Here is a 23,724-nt window from a genome sequence, read left to right on the forward strand (position 1 = left end):
TCTGTCAAACACGACGGCACCATGATATAAAGTGAACACACACAGAGGGTGAACAAAGCTGAGCTGCAGGTCTGAACCTGCTGTTTATTAAGCTGCTGTCTCATCTGTTGATCTCCCATGTTTCTGTTCAGAGCGGGGAAGGGAAATACTCCACTGCAGGGGACGACATCACAGAGAGCCCAGTTTGTTAGCTTTTTCATTTTTAACATTTAGTTTGAAGGATTTGAAGTTAGTGCGCGTTTTCATTTTGTCAAAGTGTCTCGATTCATTTTTATTTTATTTTTTTCAAATCCTCACTCTCCTGCCTTGGCCTTGACCTTCTTTCAGTCTTGCTTTGTCTTGTTTTTTCTTACTCTATCCCTGACCATCAATGCATCTAAGCACATCGCTATCTACATTTGGACTACATGGACACATACTCCCTTTATTTTGGTAATCTGCAGCATATTTTTCCCTAAAGGTCACATATTCTCCTCCTCTTCAAGAAGTTTAAATAAGTCTCAAAGCTCCTCAAAACATGTGTGTGAAGTTTCTTGCTCTGAATCCACTCTGATCCTGTATTTGATCATGCCTATAAACCCCTCGATTTCAGTTTGCCTAAATTTTAACTTATTCAAAACAGAAAAGTCCAAATATTGGGTGCATGTAGGACTCTTCTTTTCGTTGCCGTGGCAGCAGGGGAGCAGCTGGTATCATTATCATTAGATTTCTACTAGAATTTAATTGTGGTCAAAACATCTGCCATCAAAGAGCTTCAACGATGATCTCAATGACTCATCGATGATTGATTGATCTCTTTGAACAGATTCCTCAAAGACATTGGGTCTAAATGATTTAATTCCTGAAGCAGATCACTGTGGGTATGTTCAGATTAGAGATGCACCGATCCACTTTTTGTCAGTCCCGATCCGATTCTGATACATATGTACCGATACTGGTTCTGATATTTTTATATCATAACTAATAATGTTATTGTTGATGTTGGTATTATGTGTAAGGCTACACAACGCTGTAGTAAACTCAGCATTTCACTGTGCTGGGTTTGCACACAAACAGGAAGCAGCAACAACTGTCAGGTTTTTCAAATTAAATCTTATAAACTGAAGTGTAAGAGTTTGACTTTTGATCACATAGAAGGAGCTGATCCACCTCGTCTGAGCGTCGTCATGGAGACGGTGTGTGGACACTTCTTACAGTTCAGTCTGAACGTCTTCAAAGTGAGACTGAGCGAGCTGAGGATGTTTAAAGCGCCCAACCATCTTTCTTGATCGGTGAGGTGGATCGGCGCCGTCAGCCAGATATGTGACTTACGTCAATATCAGACCCGATACCGATATATGATCTGATCGGTCCCATCTCTAGTTCAGATAACAGTCAGAAAGAGGGAATAACGAGCTGAAGAAGAAGAATATCAATGAAACAGTTTACAAAGCGTCAGAGCGTCAGAGCATGCCTCAAGGACAGTTTCTATCCTCACAGAGTCAGACGACTGAACAGCAGACTTTAATGTCTGTGTTATTTTACAATGTTGTCTTCCTTCTGTCTTTTATTCTTATGCTCCAAATTATTTATTTATTACTGTTGATTTCAAAGATGAGAGGGGGTCAGGGCAACATGCATCCACTTTACACTGTAGACTACTTTTAATGTGTATTAAATAAATTGTTGGTTATAGCCTCGATCAGCTGGTATCTGAAAACCGAGTCTGAACTCTGCAGATCTTCCCGTTTAATGGGTTGACAAAAAGCTTTCTTGCCTTATTGTAACTTGTAATTTTTAAAATAAACTGTGTGAGGAGCAGAAGCCCTTCTGACTTCATCATGTGAGAGTTGCTGCTGTGAAGAACAGAAACACAACAGGCCGAAAATAAAAGCCCTGAAACCAGAGAGGAGGTTTATGGTCCGCTGGGATCAAAACAGCAACAAGGAAACAGAAGAGAAACGCTGGAAACAAAACAAGACGACAACAACACAATCACAGGCAGCAGCCAGAGGCAGAGAAAAGAGCTAATCTGGGGTCTGCTGTATGATATTCGGGACCGCAGACGACGGAGGGAGAAACTACAGCGAGCGTTGAGGCCACAACAAACTCAACACAACTCGATAAGAAGTCAGATCTCTCTGCAGCACGTTCAGTGGTTTCACAGGCTGTGACCACTGAAGCACACGTCTGCTGCACCAGACAGCAGCATCAACTAAATATATACACCCACTGCAAACACTGAACATCAACACCTGAATGAAAGAGTGGAGCTGTCACACACTACAAGTCAGCCAATCATGAGACGGAGCAGCAGAGACAACTGCAGCGTTTCAAGTTTCAGGAGGCTCGTGTCGCAACAGTGACATGACAGATTCAAGGCTGCAGGCATAAAGTCAAGGCTCATAACACCAATCACAACTCGGCCTCAGAGGGATTAGGCCCTCTGGAATATGAACATGGACTGAGACAAAGAAATAGTCTCCATTGTTCAGGCTAGTGTGTGACAGTCTGGGTGTTTAGGATGGCAGATGTTACAGTATAGATTTGGAGGTCTGACTCTTAAATTTAAAAACTTACAGATAATCTATTGCTCACTAATACTACCGTACATATCTTACCGTGTGGAATTGTGGGGATCCACCTTTAAATAACTTTAAATTCAGTAGTCGTTCTGCAAAAACGGGCAATACGTATTATTAATGAGACGGATTATTATGCCCACACAAATCCACTTTTTATAAATTCAAATGTTATGAAATGTAAGGATTTCTTGGACTACAAAATAATGCAAATAATGTTTAGAGCAAAGTCAAAGTCACACCCAGACTCTATACAAAGGTTCTTTACAGTTCGAGAGAGCAAATATGATTTAAAAGGTGTTTGTAAGTTTGTTGTGCAAAATACAAAAAAAATATATTTAAAGGAGTCGTGTGTTTCAGTTGTTGAGGTTAAATTATGGAATGATGCCGATATAAATTTTAAAAACCTGTAATTCACTTTTTGTTTTCAAAAAAAATAAACTTCGCAAAGCTATTTATGATCATTAGAAATGTGAATGATTTATTTGTTGTTGTTTTTTTTTTGTTTTTCCTTCTGAGAGCTGGTTCATTTGATAAGAATGTAGGATAGGCATTTATAAGCTTTTTGCTTCTTTTTCAGTCACTACATAACACACGACTGTTGACTATGTTTGAACTGTCTGTATTGTTTAAAAATGATTGTATACAGTGGGTACGGAAAGTATTCAGACCCCTTTACATTTTTCACTCATTGTTTCATTGCAGCCATTTGCTAAAATCAAAAAAGTTCATTTTATTTCTCATTAATGTACACTCAGCACCCCATCTTGACAGAAAAAAAACAGAAATGTAGAAATTTTTGCAAATTTATTAAAAAAGAAAAACTGAAATATCACATGGTCATAAGTATTCAGACCCTTTGCTGTGACACTTATATTTAACTCACATGCTGTCCATTTCTTCTGATCCTCCTTGAGATGGTTCTGCTCCTTCATTGGAGTCCAGCTGTGTTTAATTAAACTGATTGGACTTGATTAGGAAAGGCACACACCTGTCTATATAAGACCTTACAGCTCACAGTGCATGTCAGAGCAAATGAGAATCATGAGGTCGAAGGAACTGCCCAAGGAGCTCAGAGACAGAATTGTGGCAAGGCACAGATCTGGCCAAGGTTAGAAAAGAATTTCTGCAGCACTCAAGGTTCCTAAGAGCACAGTGGCCTCCATAATCCTTAAATGGAAGAAGTTTGGGATGACCAGAACTCTTCCTAGACCTGGCCGTCCAGCCAAACTGAGCAATCGTGGGAGAAGAGCCTTGGTGAGAGAGGTAAAGAAGAACCCAAAGATCACTGTGGCTGAGCTCCAGAAATGCAGTAGGGAGATGGGAGAAAGTTCCACAAAGTCAACTATCACTGCAGCCCTCCACCAGTCGGGGCTTTATGGCAGAGTGGCCCGACGGAAGCCTCTCCTCAGTGCAAGACATATGAAAGCCCGCATAGAGTTTGCCAAAAAACACATGAAGGACTCCCAGACTATGAGGGAAGATTCTCTGGTCTGATGAGACCAAGATTGAACTTTTTGGCTTTAATTCTAAGCGGTATGTGTGGAGAAAACCAGGCACTGCTCATCACCTGCCCAATACAATCCCAACAGTGAAACAAGGTGGTGGCAGCATCATGCTATGGGGGTGTTTTTCAGCTGCAGGGACAGGACGACTGGTTGCAATGGAAGGAAAGATGAATGCGGGCAAGTACAGAGATATCCTGGAAGAAAACCTCTTCCAGAGTGCTCAGGACCTCAGACTGGGCCGAAGGTTCACCTTCCAACAAGACAATGACCCTAAGCACACAGCTAAAATAACAAAGGAGTGGCTTCAGAACAACTCTGTGACCATTCTTGACTGGCCCAGCCAGAGCCCTGACCTAAACCCAATTGAGCATCTCTGGAGAGACCTGAAAATGGCTGTCCACCAACGTTCATCATCCAACCTGACAGAACTGGAGAGGATCTGCAAGGAAGCATGGCAGAGGATCCCCAAATCCAGGTGTGAAAAACTTGTTGCATCATCCCCAAGAAGACTCTTGGCTGTACTAGCTCAAAAGGGTGCTTCTACTCAATACTGAGCAAAGGGTCTGAATACTTATGACCATGTGATATTTCAGTTTTTCTTTTTTAATAAATTTGCAAAAATTTCTACATTTCTGTTTTTTTTTCTGTCAAGATGGGGTGCTGAGTGTACATTAATGAGAAATAAAATGAACTTTTTTGATTTTAGCAAATGGCTGCAATGAAACAATGAGTGAAAAATGTAAAGGGGTCTGAATACTTTCCGTACCCACTGTATGTATAATGGCTGAATAAATACTCAAAAAATACTCATACACTCTACACTCTACTGCTAAGAGAGATTTCTTCAGCATGAAGTCATGAAGCACACTGTGACGGCTGCAATTCAACCCTCAGAGGAAAAAGCATCAGCTCAAAGTCAGTCCAAAAATAGCTTTTTGTTTTTGTCACTGACGCACTCAGATAATTGTTTCAAAAGTTTGAAACAACATTTTAGAAAGAATCCCTACAGAGAGAGAGACAGTTTATTTTAAAGAGTGAAGCCCTTGTTTTTAACTACGTGTTTGAAAATACTTGACATCAGCCTTGTGTATCCTGCGGTGGTTTGGAGCGTTGGTTGTGCACGTCCTCAGAAATGTCCTCGAGATGCAATATACATATAGCCACTAGGAGCAGTGTAGAGTTGTACTGTGGTGAGACCGGATGTAACAAAATCAGAGAACCACTACAACAATGGTGGAAAGTTTTGGAAGAGAAGTTAATAGATCGAGTCCGCACCATGATGTGTCATTGCTGTTGCATAGCAACAAACATGTATGCCAAAATAGCTGGTGACAGATCATCTCTACTTCGGTGTCTTTACGCCATATGATTTATGTGGTGCTCCCTCTAAATTAGTCCACCAGTAACACACGTTGTACACAGGGAAGTATGTGAGTGTTTATGTTCACACACTGCCGGTTGTCTACTTGTGGTTCAAAAACAAAAAGTTTGAGCCTTAAGATGCTCGTTTTGGAACAAGATAGAGCCTTACATCGCTCTCTTCAAGTCCACCAAACCTCATTGGAAAAACATTACTTTATCTCTCAGAACACAGGAATTACTTTTCTATTTCTGGTAGTATTTTCTCGTCTTCTGACTACTCAAAGCGCTTTAACACTGCAGGTCACACCGACACATTCACACACTGATGGTAGAGGCTGCTGAGTGAAGTGACCATCAGAGGTAACTAATCCCATACATACACATTCATACACCACGGGAGAAGCAGTGGGAGCAACTTGGGGTTAAGTGTCTTGCTCAAGGACACATTGGACATGTGGCTGCAGGAGCTGGGGATTGAACCCACGACCTTCCGGCTCGACCGACTCGACCCACTGAGCCACAGCCGCACTGACTAAATCACATTGATGGAGCGATCCTAAAACCTTTAACATGTTTCAGTCATGAAGAACTCAAAATATGAACTTAAAAAACAGACACAGCTCGTCCCGGTTTCACCCAAAGAAACATGACGTCAAGGAACAAAACAAACATATTTATCTGATTACAGTTTTCCAATAATGACCTCCACAGAGAGGTGAAGTGAGAATATTCAACCACACACCAGCTGACAGACACTTTGTCCCCGTTATAAAGATTACAGATAAACTCATGAATGAAGCTGCTGTGAGGAGATGTGACAAACACCACGTCTCATGACTCACAACATCCAAAAATCTATTTCCTAATAAAATCACAGTCCTCACTGATCGTCGTAATCAGACGCTACAGCACGAGCCGAGACAAAGGAACAGCAGAAACATGTCAGAGGAAGCTGTTTGTTCTGTTCTATGGAAGCCTACAAAGGACAAAATGAAACAAGCCTCTTGAGACTGTGGTGTAAAATTATGTTATAATAAATATTTATATGAGATCATCTTTTCTTAAGAAATCATGTGTAGTTTCATACAGATCTGAGATTAAAAGGTCACATATTATTTAAAACACACTTCACCATGTTTATCTAACACTAATATGTGTCTCTAGTCCGTCTTCAAACCCCCCAATGATGAGAAAAGTCCATCCTCTCTGTTTTCTGCCTGCTCCACTTTTCAGAAAATGTGTGCTCAAACAGGCTGTTTGGAGATTTTTCCTTCATGACATCACAAAGGGCAGTAGCCCCTCCCCCAGGTGGGTGACACTCCCACAGCTAGGTGTTTGCTCTGCCCTCTGAGTCTGCCTTCTCGTAAACAATAGGACATGGAGCGAGAAAGCCCGAGTACACCCGAGCTCTTCCAGAGAGGGGGCGTGGTTAGACACAGCTCATTTACCTATTTAAAGGTACAGACACAGAAACAGCCTGTTCTGAGCAGGGCTGAAATAGAGGGGTTTATAGGCATGATCACAAACACACAGATAGAAGTTTTACACAAGGCCCCGTGCCCATCTAGCGGTTTTTTTCTTGGCAGAAAAATGCTGGCTGTGCACTCTGGACTGTGAATAAAACGCTGCAGGTCCTGTCTCTATGACAACAGTCAGTCGACAACAGTTGCTGTATGACCGACACTGCTCCGTTACTGCATGTTTTATATTTGAGATCGTTTTTTTGCCTGATGAAACACAGATCAAGGAGGATATTGGTGCAAGACACGATAGGAAAGAGAAATTTGATGAATATTGTATATTTTAAAAAACTGCATGATTTTAAACTCGAGCTCTTGGAGCAGCCACATAAAAAAGGCTGCAACCCCAGGAAAAAAAAGATTGTGGGCGCTGCTGCTCTCTCCTCATAGGAAACTATTTAAAAAAGAAGCTGGCACTCAAAAGCGTTAGATGGACACAGGACCTTAATGAGCAATCTATGTTTGAGTTACGATCCCCAAACTATGCACAGCTTTCAACAATTAAAATGTAAACCGCATATTTTGGGCTTTTGATTCATTATTTTAACTTTTTTTTAAATTGTTTTACAGATATAACTGTATCATTAAAATTACTGATTGATCATTTATTTTGTTTTGGTGTTAAATATTAGAGATGTTGGTGTTTTTCTGTACAAACTGTTCCCCTCAAACGTCCAGGTTTTAGGGTTAAATAGTCTAACCTGCTGCTGGCTCAGCTGTGGCTTCTGAAACAACAAAAATCTTCTGCATCGACAGCATGATGGTCACATGGCCACATTTTCAAGTCAAACGAGCAGCGGCTCAACAGGTTCACAGGTCAGACACAAAGAGATGTAGAGGAGTGGATAACCTTTCTTAAAAACATTTCAAACAGAAGAAGTGAAAATGTAATTTCTGACTGAGTCTCTATTTTTCACAGCAGAGAGGAAATCCTCCCAGCTGCCTCTCAGGAACACGTCACTGTGGTGAAAGAGTTTCCCCTGAGTCATCACTCGTCTGCTGCAGGAGAGGACGGAGGGACGGGGCCGTGGAAAGAAATGAAAGAGAAGGAGGACATGGAGGAGATAATTACCCAGGATGGAGTGAACGCGGACGGAGAGCTGAGTCCTCAGGATCAGGATGGGCTTCTTCCCTTTTCTGTGGAAAAATAAGAGACAGTCAGAGCTGGAGAGAAAACCACAGAGAGACTTTCATTTCTCTGCATGTGCACGTTTCCTCCTGCAGAACTGAAGTCAAAGCTACTGACTGAGAGTTTGAAAAATGGCGTCGATCTGATCCTCAAAAGGAAAAAAGCAGAAGTGGAAACATTCAAAATCTGCTTCTGTTACAAACCGAGTGGATAAATCAAAGAAATGTTGAGAACAAAAGTGAAAACCTTCAGTGTGAAACTGCTCATGGTGCAGAGAGTGATGATAGATATTAATATCAGCCTTACATCTCTTATCATTAATATAAATATTAAAGTGAATCTTCGAGTCTGCAGAGAGCGCTAGATGTTTATTCTGCAAATCACGAGATAGTGCGAGATATGAAACTAAGAATTTCACAAGGCGGTTTCAATCCTTCTCCCAATACTGGAGAGCAGCGGTCCTCCGGCAGCCCTGCAGCGTTCTGCCCCCCCCTAAAGGATTCAAAAAAGTTGGCCAATCATAAGAAAGGGGGCCCATTGGGAGGGGCGGGCCTTAAAGAGACAGCAGCTGAAACAAACTGTTTCAGGCTGAGGTGAGGGTTCTGACTCCATTAACAGATAGATCAAATAAAATTAGGTTTTTTTGTGCTGCAAAAAAAGATTCCACAGACTGAAAACATGAAAGATGAACATGAGGAGAATATGGGATCTTTACGTCTAACACTTTTTAATCCTCAAAGCCCATAGCCAGGGAGAGCGGTCACAAATTCATGGCTGATCCTGATCATGCCATCTACTTTGTATTTTGAAGCATTAATCATTGAACGTGTCCGTCTTAAATAAACAAATAAAATAAAAGTGAAACTATTACAAACAGTGCGAGACACAATAACAAATATAGGACCACAGATGCTCATGGACAGCTGAAACCCGCTGGTCTACAGTTTCAGGACCCTAAGAAACACCTCATATGCAACTTTCACATACATTTTTTTTTACACCACTTCCTCCCACCTCGGCATAAAGGAGAATGTTAAACTGAAGCCAGGTGTTTGTTTCAGATGAACTCGTCTTAACGATACAGCATGCACACAGTCTGATACAGCAGGGGGCAGTATGCACATAATTGGTTTGTTAATCCGCCAAGAAGCAGAAAGAAGAACTCAGTAACCATGGCAACTACTCGCGGGCCGAGTCCACCTTGCCAGCTGCGGATGCGTTTGTTATTTCTGAGACACCAACAACGACCCTCTTCCTACTTTCACATCTATCGTGCAACGGGCCCGAGCTGCGCAGAAACAGATGTTTTTGAATCAACAGGAGTCGTTAAGAAATGAGTCGTACAGCGGTCCACTTCCTTGTTTGTGCACATTTTATGTACACATCTCCCGCGGACCAGACTCGAGTACACATGAATCGGGCCCGAGACCACCTCTTAAAGTCGGGCACAGTACCAGAGTACAGCACGTTTCTGATCACACTGATCAAATGAACCGGACTTTGGGGTACTCGGATCCACACCCGGGTCCCTGATGTGTAAACACCTTAAGTCTGTCTCGTTCTGATATAAGTTGAATGTTATTCTGGAATAAGTAACGTTCACATGAAGTTTATGTTGACTAACGAGTGCTGCTCATGTGCTCCACCTCTGCTGCAGCGAGTTCAGAAGACTTGAGTCATTGACTGTGAGCAGCATCACAAACCACAGGACTACCACACACACACACACACACACACACACACACACACACACACACAACACACAACACCTCTCTTTACAAAACCATACCATGAACACAGATTACACATAAAGCCACAAATCCCTTTTTGTGTCCTGTTATCTCCTGTTGGACTGACAGCAGGTAGAGACGACTGAAGCTGCTCTGAGCCAATCACAGAACAGCTCCGCCGCAGCCGCAGCCTGACTGAGGCCTGCTGGGATCAGAGGACGGAAAGAACGACAGCATGGAAGTTTGGAAAGAATGAGAAAAAGAAGTGAGGTTTGAATTTCTCTTAATCTAAAAAAAGAAAGTATTCTCACTCAGGGATTTTAAGACATTGTAGAAATCACGAATCCCCCCCCGACACATGTTTCCATGACTACAAAAGGTCAGATTTTACTGACTTTTTACTCATTTCCTGGCGACTTTCTCTCACCTGTAATGGGAAAAAAATGTATTTAACCGATGTGTTAAAATAATTCTGATATGAACTGTGAACATTTCAAAAGAATACTGTTTAGGTTCAACTGGCCTGTAAGCATCATGTGATTCTAGAGGTCTTTTACATGACCTTTGACCTCTACAAGGATGACCCTGCATGGACATTTGCTCTCCTACTGTTTAGGTTGATTGTGTTAAACTACTTATCTCCTATAACAGGAGCTTGTCAATATTTAAAAAGGAGTCTTCATTCTGTCTCATTTGAGTATCTCTGCAGACTGGTCACCATGGTACACTCTGTACAGTTTCTAAAACCTCACAAAGATGATTGGGTCTTTGTTCATATTCTTCACTTCACTGGAAATATTTCCATTGCACACCCCAACCAAGATTCACTGATTTATGATAAGGAAAAAAGAAATGAGACGTCCTTACAATGTCTCTTTTTAAACATATTTCTGTCCCCATTGCACGAGTTATACACGCCCAGATACCAAATAAAACTCTGCTTGTGACTCTAACATAAAGATAACGTTTAATTAATTAAGAATTAAAGTAATATCTTTTTATGTTTACTTCAGGGAAGAATGTGTGACTTTTTGATCCAGTAGATGTCGCCCTTTAGCACCAGCATGAAACCAAATCAAACGTCTGTTTGGTCACGCCTGCTCCATACTGAAGCCTCCGCTCTCCTCCAATGACACACCTCGAACCCCGCTCCACTCACGTTCACAAAGGACTCAAGAGCAAGCGTTGGACAAAACTGTCCTCTGCTTGAGGTGCAATCACCTGTGTCCTGCATTGTTGTGTTAGCATGCTAATGTTAGCGCTCTTTAGTTAGCTCGAAGTTTCATATTGCACATAAATTTCCATGGAATGGCCGAGACCATCCAAATAATCAGTGAGTACGTTCTTCTTCTTCTCTCTAGTTCTTGACTTAAACAGCTTTTATACACAAGGGGAGGAGCCAGCCGTCCCGTCCATGTAAACACAGCTCTGACAACAACACAGCCGGCGGGACTCGAGTTTCTCCCTCATTGTAGACAGTCATGACTCAGAGAGACATTTACACAGGAGAGACTGGATTTATGATTTATTTATGTGGAACATGTCAAATTCTTCCTTTAACAAGGGTCCATGATAAGTGCAGCAGAGTTACAGGAGTGTGATAATGAGGACTGATTACTCACAGATTTATTAAACCATGATCAGTGTGATGAACTCTCCTGAATAACAGTCACACTTACTCCCTAACAGCGACTCACTCCGACTGCTGTGTACTGACTCCTTCTGTCTGAATGACTCCCTGTGAGCTATCAGCTTCAACTGAACATTAAGTTAAAGATAAATGAAGCAGAAAGCCGGGCTGAGCTGCAGTCCATCATTTTAGTTCTGGTTTCCTGGCGGTCAGCTGACTGTCAGTTTAAGGAGCTCAGACTGACGTGAATACTTCTGTTCCCACAGGAGTCGTGTTTGTCTGATGCAAATATAGCAAAGACGGAGTAAGAAATATTTCTGCCTCTGTTTCAGTCATCGTAAAGAGAAGAGGAGCGAGCTGCTTCAGGATAACCTCTGTGAATGTTTTGATATTTATTCCCCTAAAAGGAAAAGATCATGACCCTGATATCGCTCACTTTGATGTTGGAAATATTTGAGTTCATGTTGATGATGGAAGAAATCAAGTGAATTTTAGACAAGACCGTTTCTTATTTTTTACCCACAGACATACTACATATCCTCCTGCTCAGAAAATGACCTTCAACCGCCAGTACTTCTGAAGGCCAGCAGGGGGCGACTTCACTGACTGCAAAAAGAAGACAGATTGAGTAGGAGTCTATGAAAAACGTGCTTACTGGATTTACTATCCAGGAAACATTTCCCGAATAAACTTTTGTTCTCAATAGTTAGTTTAAGTCCTGGATGAAAAGTGGGATACATGTCCCCTTTAAATGCACACACACACAGCAGGCGGCATTTTCTGGTGTAGAAAAATGAAGCCAATGCTGAAGTGCAAAATCCTGCAGTTCATCAAGTGTCCACTAGAGGCTGGCTTCAGAAGCCCAAGAAGTCACATACACACCCATTCAAAAAAAATCAGACATTAACATGTTTACAGCCTCGTTCAAGAAAACAGATTAACTCACTTATCTATTGATAAAAACGGTATGAGGGGGTTTATAACTCATGTGTTTTGGATATATTAAAGATAGAAGTTTTACATAAGCCTCGTATCCACCTAGCGTTTTTCCGGGCAGAAAAGCGCTGAATGTGCGCTCGGGAGTGTTTGCATGAAGCGTTTGTGCGCTGAGAAGAAAAGGGCTACACGTCCGTCCTGTCTCTATGACAACAGTCTGTTGACAACGGCCATTTTCTACCATTAAAACTTGACCAACACCTCCTTCACAGCAGATGATCACAGCTTCTGAGGTTTTAAGTAATGGATGATGGGTGGAATTTCACTTTAAACAAACAGGATGGAACTGGACACACTGGGCTGAACTGGACACACCGGGCTGAACTGGACACACTGGGCTGAACTGGACACACCGGGCTGAACTGGACACACCGGGCTGAACTGGACACACCGGGCTGAACTGGACACACTGGGCTGAACTGGACACACTGGGCTGAACTGGTCACACTGGGCTGAACTGGACACACTGGGCTGAACTGGACACACTGGGCTGAACTGGACACACTGGGCTGAACTGGACACACTGGATGGCCATGACAGGTGAGACAGAGAGCCTTTCTCAAACCACTTCCTACACAGTCTCCTTTGAGTTGGAGGGTCGGCCACATTGAGTGTCGTTCAAACTCTCAGAGGGTAAATTCAGTGGATCGTTCGCTCCAACAGCGAGTCTGTACCGACGCTCACTTACTAAACAGGTGTAAGATTTTTCATTGTTCCTTATGGTGACACAAAATCATGGTTAGAATGATTTTAATACACATTTTTACAATCTATACCCTCCACGTAAACAACAGGTGCGTCACTCAGCCGTGGGCGTGACGTCAGACGGAGTGTGAGTGTGGAGGGAGCGACTTGGGAAAGGCCCAGAGAGTGAACACAGACAGGTCGAGTGAAGGTTAAGGCTCTTACGCTATGTCTTCATAGAAGCTCTCCAGCTCGTCTCTCTGCTCGGCCATCGACGAGTCCAGGTCCAAATAGTTTCCATGTGGAGCCAGTTGAAGGGTGCACTCCTCCAGCTGAGACACAGAAAAAAACAACACACGTTAATATTTAAATGATAACATGCGTCTTCATGCATCAGGTCAGGATTAGTGCCAGTATAAACAGATCCTGCAGCAGCTGCTGTCACACAAACAAAACCCACAGAACCTGTTCTTCTAATGAGGTCAACTCCATTTATTAAACTCCATTTGTACGTCAGCAGCTCATTAGCTGGGCGCTGTACTGTATGAAATGTTTCCTCGGCTATTCATCGTCTGGATCATGAATCATTCAGTAAAAACGTGTCATTAGAAATATGAAAGGGAAACCTGCAGAAACATTTTCAATAAAAACAACCAAGACCTAAAAGAAAGGAAGTTAAAACAATTAAGACACAATGACATATTTCTTGTGTTATGCTAATAAGATGTTCCGTTTATGTCGAGCAAACACACCCACATTGTTATTGTGTCTCACAGGAGCGGCCCAGTTACCAGCTTTTCCATTCATACAGGTGAATACAACTACACGCCTTTATGAATGGAGATCATTTACAACCTGCTGAGCAGAACAGCCGCTCTGTTGTTCAGAGATGCAGCGCTGCATGTTTGACACAGTGAGGCAGGAAACAGCAAATCAGCTTCAAATAATCAAAATGACAATCAGGTTCTTTTTCCTTTTTATTGACATCGTTCTGAAGACCAGACAGAAACGGCAGACGCAACGATCGGTGTGGAGCAGCTTCTCAAGTTCTGACTGGTTCAGAATCAGAGCAGGAAGAGGAAGTCCTGACATCTTAAACCCGTATTAAAGTTCACGTTGGCTTTAATTTACACAATTATGAATATTGGACGTTGCTTTTTAGCCAACCAGAATCAAGGTTCAAAGTGGACGTCATTGTCTGTCGTTGACTTTGGGCTCGACTGATCGGTCGTGTTCCTGAGACATCACATATCACCATCATCAGATTATACATTTTTTGTAAATTGATTTTTTGGGGCTTTTTGCAGGAAATATGGGGAGAGAGAGTAGGGCTGCCAGCTCTACCAACTGAGCTAAACCAGCGGCCCCCATCATCAGATTACTGTTAGCTGAAATACTTTGGATCATGACCAAATAACAGCAGAACTTCTACAGTCTCAGCTGTACTTTGTATTTGTTGTCATGACAATAACAAACAAACAACCGGCTTTTTACTGCTCTTTTCTTGATGAGTTACAAAGAGCTTTACAGACGTTAAAAAATAAGCCTTGTTGCCGTGATAATATTTAAAACATCTATGGCCGAGATGGAACTAGTAGACATCCTTAGCTAATGTCTTCTATGGAACAATTCCATGCTATGCGTTTTTAGGCCAAAAACCAACACTGAACTTTTGCCTGCTGGCTTTCTAACATTAACATTCATGCATATTTGGTGACAGTCTGGGAGGCATATCACTTAAAAATAATGAAATTATTAGTAATGATCCAATAAAAAAAATTAAGTGAAAACATAGCACAAAGACAAAAAGTGGCTATAGTAGAAACAACAATTCGTTATCTATCTATCCGCTGGCAGCAGGCTATGCAAGTCGCCCCAGACGTTGCTCTCCCAAGCAATGTTTTCCAGCTCCTCCTGGGGGATCCTAAGGATGTCACAGACCAGGAGGGCTTTATAATCCCTCAGGTGAGCTCTGGGTCTACCTCTAGGTCTCCTCCGAGGGGTACCTCAACTGGCTGGAGCAGCGGCTCTACTCGGATCTCCCTCCCGACATCTGAGCGCCTCATCCCGGATCTCCCTCCCGACGTCCGAGCGCCTCAACCCGGATCTCCCTCCCGACGCCCGAGCTCCTCAACCCGGATCTCCCTCCCGACGCCCGAGCTCCTCAACCCGGATCTCCCTCCCGACGCCCGAGCTCCTCAACCCGGGTCTCCCTCCCGACGCCTGAGCGCCTCAACCCGGGTCTCCCTCCCGACGTCTGAGCGCCTCAACCCGGATCTCCCTCCCGACGTCTGAGCGCCTCAACCCGGATCTCCCTCCCGACGTCTGAGCGCCTCAACCCGGATCTCCCTCCCGACGTCTGAGCGCCTCAACCCGGATCTCCCTCCCGACGTCTGAGCGCCTCAACCCGGATCTCCCTCCCGACGTCTGAGCGCCTCAACCCGGGTCTCCCTCCCGACGCCCGAGCGCCTCAACCCGGATCTCCCTCCCGACGCCCGAGCGCCTCAACCCGGATCTCCCTCCCGACGTCCGAGCTCCTCAACCTATCTCTGAAGCTGAGCCGAGGTACCCTTGCCCGGAAAGTGATCCATCATGAAAAAACAAAATGAGCTTACATTTGGAGTTTTCTGATCCCAATGCCAGTGTTAGAAACGCCTTTATAATACTGCAAAAAAAATACTATTGATATCCAAATATCTGATTGACTCTTGTGTTCTACTTTTCTATTCCTATCACTATCAACTGTTCCAGGGCGACCAAAAAAAACCAATAAAATTTTGGGGAAAATTCATCATGTGATGACAAACAAGCAACAAGAGTGCGGTGCTAGCACATTAGGGCTTTGCTCCAAAAATTGAAATGCCGATATATTGGTACATACTTCTTCCCAATACGTTCATCAATGCAGATGTAAGAGAATCTACAGTAAATGGCCCTAAATGCTGGTGCGGCAGTTTAGAAAGACACAGCGCCAATAGGCGACAGTAGAAGCCTCACTATATCATGTTTCATTTCAAAACAAACAAGCATGCATGACAAACTCTGTGCATCACCAGCAAACCTGAGATCAAAGATTACAGGAGCAGGTTGGATTATTGCAAACACCAGGAAGTCGGGAGTTGGACACGAGTCATGCAATGTGCAAGCTTTGCAAAAACAAGATAAAATACGTCCGTCCACACATGACTTCAACAGCTATAGGCTCCCTACACAGGGCCAGTGTGAGCCGTCCTAACCAACACTGATGATGCTTTCAAGTCAAATTCCCCTCAACTTCTAAACGGGCTCAGAAGATCACAAAATAACTTAATGCTTTATTTCTAAAGACTAAAATGTTTCTTATCTCTCAAGATTTATTTTTGGGCCTTTATTGTAGAGACAGGACAGCGGGTAGAGTTGGAAATCAGGGACAGAAACAGTGGGGAATGAGATGCAGGAAAAGAGCAACAGGTCGGATTTGAACCCGGGCCACCCGCTTGGAGGACTACAGCCTCCGTAAGTCTTTTACTTTCTGCAACTATCTAACTTTTCCTGAAATTAAGTTCTGCTGGTTTTGTGCTTTTACATTCTGATTGTCTTCTGATTGTATTCATTATCTAATCCATGCAACACGTCATCTTCTCTTTGCATGAACTCTCCTCCAGACACGATAGCATGCTAGATGTTTCTCTTTTTAGGCAGTAAACAGAGTCGGTGTTTGATTGAACTGAGGACTTCAGATCTGCATGTTTTCCGTCTATTTATAGCCTGGCAGTGGCTGCGTCTTGTAGCTGCTGAACCATGAGTCACGGTCAGGTATGGAGGCTGGATTCAAGGGCAGAAAAACAAAACCGGTCTGATGGTGAAAGTGAGCCGCTGAACAGACTCTGAACCAGAAGAGTCACATTTTTTTCCTGCAGCAGCAGCAGTAGCAGCAGCTCCTCCCGCTCAGACTCCTCTGGAAATATCGACTGTGGAGCCCGAGGTGGCAGAGCACCAACACATGACCTCACCTGCATCTTTTATACTGAATGTGGAGATCATCTGGCAGGATTGTTTGCTAGCTACTTTTCCTTTTACAAACCCTTAAATGTCCCATACAGATACTGTCAAGGGTTCCGTTTTTATGCCCCCAAAAGTATGGAACTCACTGCAAATGTGACAGGCGGTCTCTGTGCTGAGCTAGGCATATCTTTGTGTTGGACGAGCTGATAACGGGTCTTTAAGATGAATTCCTCTTTTTTTCTGCAGGAGCTGCCTTCACATGAGCGGAAGGAAAAGCCTGTTAGCTTCTTATCAACACGATGCTGTTAGTATTGCATCCGTCCGTCCATCTTTCCCTCCATCCAGCTTATCTCCTGTTTACAGGTCCCACCCTTTTCCTCCACAATCACTCTACACAGCCCAACATCAAGGGAGGAAGGAGGTGGGGAGAAAAACATATATATATATTTTTTTTAATAGCCAGGGAACACTGCAGAAAAATTCCTAAAATGTTTGGCTTCATTCTGGAGAAGCGAGTCTAAATCACCTCGTTGGATCTCAGCCTGCAGGTCGAGTCTCAGGGGCATGATGGGAACAATTAGAGGGTCAGTGGAGGAATGTAATCTAGTGGGACCAGCGCTCTGCTCTTTATCTGATCCTGGAGATTCCAGCGTGGCTCCGAACGCCTCGCAGCAGCCTGATTTTACTCTCCTTTGTGGAACTAAGATGGACGTTATAAAGCATGTTTTGGAGCAGATCTGAGTAATGCATAAAGATGTCACGTTCCACTCAGGATAATAAGGTTGCCAACCTTTTCAATACAATATCCAATATTTAATATATAATGATCAAAGATATCCAAAAGGTCCAAAGCTCTGGATAAAATACAGATCTTCAGTCACATTTAGAACAAAATACTGGAAGTAACAGATGTTTTTTTTAAGTCCATTTGGCGTCTCATAAAGATGCAAAAGTTTCTTTCTCTGACAAACAGCCGGAGAGAACAGAGGATTGTCACTGGCTAAAATGCAAAAATATGTTGTCAACGGTAACCAAAATGTTGCCAATCTATTTTTGCTATTTAGACAGCGTGCAGAAGTTTGCTTGCAATATTTGGTGATTAAAAAAAAGCCACATTACACTTCAAGATGATTATAGAAGAAGAAAATCAAACAAGGGATGCTGGTGGCCTTGTGGTTATTTTGAACACCCCATGTACAGGGCGGCTGTGGCTCAACCAGTCGGTCGTCTCTCAACCAGAAGGTCAGGGGTTCGATCCCCAGCTGCTGCAGCAACATGTCTGATGTGTCCTTGAGCAAGACAGTCAAGAAGGAAAACTGGTTATAGTTTACGAGGATTTTCTGGGCGCCAGCTATGGCTCAGTGGTGGGTCGTCTCTCAACTGAATGGGTTCGATCCCCAGCTCCTGCAGCCACATGTCTGATGTGTCCCAGGACACATACTTATGAATGTGTATGAATAGGATTAGTTACTTCTGATGGATACTTTACTCAGCAGCCTCTACCATCAGTGTGTGAATGTGTAGGTGTGACCTGCGGTGTAAAAAGCACTTTGAGTAGTCAGAAGACGAGAAAAACAATATACAAGCTCAAGTCCATTTACAGAGGCTGAAGTCCTCAGAGCAAGCAGCCTGGGCTCAAATCCGACCTGTGGTTTCTTTCCTGTTGTTTTCATGTCATTTTTTGTTTAGTTTTGACAATTGACATTAATGTTCAATGCTTTCAAACATTGTAAAGTGTCGATATATCGGACAGTTTGACAAAAATTAGAAATTACACTGATTTTGGTGCCTATAGGACTTTGTACTATAGGCACTCTGTGGTACTGAAACAGGTATTGTTTGTTTCTGTGTTTGTTGTTTCCTAGGGTCACACTGAAGTTAGAAATTCTGGTATCATGACACCCTGAGATAAGCAGACTGCTGCTTCCATACGAGGAAGAAGAAAAAAACACACGTGTTGAGTAACGATCTCGTCCTCTTAAACAGAAACTCACTGAGACCGTCAAACAGTCAGTGTACTTTAACCTCTGTGATAACGATGGAATGAGTCTCAGTGAAATATGAATGATATGAAACTGTGACCTCACGCCTCTGTAGTATGTTGCTGTGTCACTTCCTATTTGGAAAACTGCACTCAGGACAAAAACAGACGCATCATTAGTCACCCAGTGGACAGGAAACTGACCCAGAGAGCACATTCTTCTTTTATGAACAGCTACAGATACAACAAAGTCACATTTTAAATCTCCAGTTTTCATTCAGAAACATCACTTAACACTTGAAGTTGAAGTTGAAGAGGCAAAGCTGTGAGCTCAGAAGTGTTTAGCCTTCGATTTGCACATTAGTGGGTCTAAATGGCTAATAGGTTAAAAACCTTTTGAATGAATCAAGTGGGCAGCAGTGGAACAGGCTGTAATGGCTGTGACACAATCCTGGGGGAAAATACTACTAACCAGTATGTCCAAAAAAAGTCCATGTTTATGCCACAGACAGACTCCGGTTGTTATTTTTAGTGTCTGACAACTACAGTCCAACCGATGAATCGTCTGACATTAGCAAATCAAGTGACTATCGGTATAGGCTACTTTTATCTCAGATATGTGCCGATATAACTAGATCTATCATCTTTAACTTTATTATTTACTTTTATTCATAATTGTTAGTTTCTCAGTAAAAATGTGTGTTTCAGTGTACTGATGTTTTCTGGCCACTAAAGGATTTAGTTCAACAACAACAACAAAAAAAAAAACTTAATTAAATTAAAATTCTTCTTCTCAAGTGTGTACATCTATATCAATCGATCTCTAAAGATCGAATATAGATCTAAGAACGACTTCGGCCAATACATCGCTATCAGAATTTTGTCTCTCAAATATCGGTATCTATATCGGGCCACAAACATCGGTCGGGGACTATACAGACAACTTGAGAGACTATCGTCCAACAAGAACAGACATTTTGGTTAAAGAGTAAGTAAGTATAGGTTTAAAAGAATACTGAAGGGGAGTCGTTGCCTAGTGATTAGTTCACGCGTCCCACATCCAGAGGCTGTGGTCTTTAAAGCAGGCGGCCCGGGTTTGAATCCGACCTGTGGCTCCTTTCCTGCATGTCCTTCCCTCACTGTCTCTCTCCCTGATTTCTGACTCTATCCACTGTTCTTGCCAATAAGCCCAAAAATAAATCTTCAAAAAAGAGAATACTGAAATTTGAACACAAACGAGGCAAAGAGCAACAGAGGGATCCATTTTTATGGCCTCACTAAGTCACGACAACATTCAAACTAGAGATGCTTTCTGTTACTAATTTTCCTTTCTGATACCAACTGAGACTTAGACCTTGGTACTGACTGACACTGAGAACCCCTTTGATACCAGTGTGACACAATACATACCACTGGTGGAATAATAACTCTGATTGCTGACATTACATTACTCTCTTCAGTTTACAGTTTATTACTGTAATTTGTGTCATATCGATGCGTTGACCCTTGAAAGTTAAATCATGTTTGAGACCCCCCTCTATGCCTCTTTAAGTCCAGTGGAGCTTCACATTCAGGTTGCAGGTTTATTGATCATTTTACTCACGTTGGTGGTTTTGTTATGTATTGTGTTTGAGGCTTGTGCAGCACTTTGGTCCACTGTGGTTCTTTTAAATGTCAAAAATGTCAAGCTGTGTGTAAATTAACGTGGACTTGACCTCACTTGACTGTCTTATAGTGCTTACATTCCTGCACAAAACTCCTTTAAAAAACTCCTGAAGTTTTCAGGGTGAGCTCACTCAGGCTCTACAGCTTCTCCTGCCAGCCCCCCCCCCCCCAAGTGAACGCTGAAGGAAAACATCAGGAGAGTTCACCTCCAGCTGTAGTGAGAGTGGATGGTGAGATTTAATCCCTGTGACCAGTGCATGACCATAGACCGTCTGGACGCCACCACTATGATCTCAGTGCATATAATTAAACTGTTTTCTGTTCTCCAGTATGTTCTTCTCCACTCTTTTGTTGGTATTTAGATTCTTTCAAACTAAACATAGCATTGATATAAAGGCTAATATTCTCATTTTAGTTTAGCTATCAGACAATCTGATTAGGTCATCTTTAATCTGACCAGCACAAACAACAACATAGTAAACAATGGGTCCTTCAAAAGCCTTGGCCCCAACACATCGGCCGGAATATCACCAGTTTATTCAACACCAGTTAAACCAACGCAACAGTCGATATACCCAACACCATAAACAACTTTCCATACAGTACGACAATCACAGAGACTATTTGTGCTGGTCAGAATAAAGATGACTTCATCAGATTGTCTGATAACTAGGCTAATCGCTGTCTGCGCAGATGCAACGCTGAAGTGATCACCTTAAAACGTGCCCTTGAATCTACCCTACTGTGATTGGCTGAATAGGAAGGAGACATCTGATTGGCTACAGACATTTCCCTGCTGAAAAAAATGCATTTGTGAATCTAACCATGGCAGGGGAGTCTCAAAAGTCCCACACACAAATGCAGTGAGGATCACAAATGACAAATAGTTTTAAATATATATGTATATTATACATCTGTGGATTTATTTTACATTTATATAGAATTAAATATGTTTGTGTGTGCATTGAAATACATTTGTGAATCCTTCTGTGTGCATTTGTGAATATTGAGACTGATCTAACTCATAGACTCAAGGTTAGGACAAGGTTTGTGTTTCCCTGATGAAGAAGCTCCACTACAGTAATGATGTCTTTGCAGCTCTCTAACAATACTGAGTCCTCCCTAAATCCAGGACATTAAACCTTATCACTCCAGAAATCACTTTTAAAACAGAAATCAGTGGGTTAAAAAAATGTAAGTGTACCAAAATGTATATAGTAATTAAAAAGCAGGAAAACAACCTTGTACCAGACTCCATTTAAGAAATCGCCACTTTAAGTTTTAAAAGATAAATCAAGAAACTATTTGTAAGAAGCATATTGCTGATAATCTGACTCAATTATTCTAGTAAATTCAGTGACAAACAGCAGCTGAGTGTCATATTACTACTTATTTAGATGTTTCCCTTACTAATGAATTACAAAACATTAATACAGACCTTTAAATATTCTATATGGCCACATAGCCAGGCACGAATTAAAACAGCTGATTTTTAAACGGAGTTTGGCGTGGAGTATTTGACCTGCTCACACCTGTGGATTTTTACTCCTGTAGTTTGATTTCCCTGCAGGAGGGATTAATTCATTTCGGTCCACCAAAGTTAGAAAGTGACCCAACATGATGAGTGCTGCAGTCCAGGTAGCGAGTGACCCACCTTCAGAGGCGCCTCCAGCAGCTTGTGTATCCCGGCGATCTGCTCACTGAGCGGCAGGTTCTCCTCCACGTTCACCGTCGGAGGTCTCCGGGGTTCCGGGAAGTTTGTGCAGATAAACGGATCCGTGTCCTCCAGGTACTGGACCCGGCAAACGATGGAGGCCATGTCCGCGTCACCGCAACTCAACTGCGGCTGAAAGTGTCCGTGTGGCTCGGTGTGGAGGCGTCCTGCACTGGAGGAGACTTTTAAATGAAGAAACTCCGCTCCAGGTTTCCCCGCTGCTTTGCCTGCAGACCGGTGACGCTACTTAGAGTGTATGCATGCACATCCGGTTGTACCTTTCAAAATAAGTCAAATCAAATCAACTTTATTTATATAGCACTTTAAACACAACATTGATTGATCCAAAGTGCTGAACATTGCAGAAACAAAGCATTAAAAAGTAACAGACAAGAATAACAACAATTAAAAAACAACAACAAAAAAAAAACGGATTACTGAACATTAAAAGCAATTGAGTAAAAATATGTTTTAAGGCGAGTTTTAAAAACACCAATAGCGGGAGAGAGACGAGATGTCTGGGGGCAAAGAGTTCCATAGTTTTGGTCCTGTAATAGAAAAGGCCCGATCCCCATTGCACCTTGTCCTCGATCTAGGCAGTGACAGAAGGTTTTGTGCAGATGACCTAAGATCTGTCACCGGTTTATATGGGGATAGGATTTCTGAGAGGTAGGCGGGGACAAGTCCATTTAATGCCTTAAACACAGTCAGAAGTATTTTAAAATCAATCCTGAGCTTGACTGGCAGCCAGTGTAAGGAGGCAAGAACAGACTGCTCCACAAGCCATTGTTACCAAACGATCCAAAAGGCGGCAAGTACGGTGGCCCTGATAATCAACTGCACACACACACACACACACACACACACACACACACACACACAAATCACTGAATGCATAAAATATTCAACTAAAGCAAAATATTTAATGAAACATAAAAAAATATTGCACAAAACGCCTCAAGTGGACGGCATGGGCTCGGTCCCGACCTTTGCCCCCCGCCTGTCACATGTTATTCCCCACTCTCTCTCCCTGATTTCTGACTATCCACTCTCTTATCTGATAAATTAAGGCATAAAAAGCCCCAAATAAACCTTTTAATAATAAACATAGGCTACTTGTTTTGATAATAGGCTGTTAAATGCTGTTGTTTTAAAGGGGACATGTTATGAAAAATATGTTTTGAACATATAATTGGGTAACCTGAGTGTCTACCGACCCACACAATGTGAAATAAACCCGTCCAGTCCTTTGTTTGTGGT

The 23,724-nt window shown here is 42.5% G+C and overlaps 1 protein-coding gene across 1 annotated transcript in view; it reads right to left on the reverse strand.

Moving 5' to 3' along the window:
• The window catches only part of fhod1 (formin homology 2 domain containing 1), a 55,478-nt gene extending 32,792 nt beyond the window's left edge, over window positions 1-22,686 (reverse strand). Inside the window, 3 exon segments of the mRNA XM_065952604.1 lie at window positions 8,024-8,088; window positions 13,346-13,452; window positions 22,405-22,686. Of these exon segments, the coding sequence (XP_065808676.1) occupies window positions 8,024-8,088; window positions 13,346-13,452; window positions 22,405-22,569 (337 nt within the window). The 5' untranslated portion in view covers window positions 22,570-22,686.
• Between the last annotated feature and the right edge of the window lie 1,038 nt (window positions 22,687-23,724).

This window comes from Labrus bergylta, chromosome 3 (assembly GCF_963930695.1).
Source record: "Labrus bergylta chromosome 3, fLabBer1.1, whole genome shotgun sequence".
NCBI classification, from domain to species: domain Eukaryota; kingdom Metazoa; phylum Chordata; class Actinopteri; order Labriformes; family Labridae; genus Labrus; species Labrus bergylta.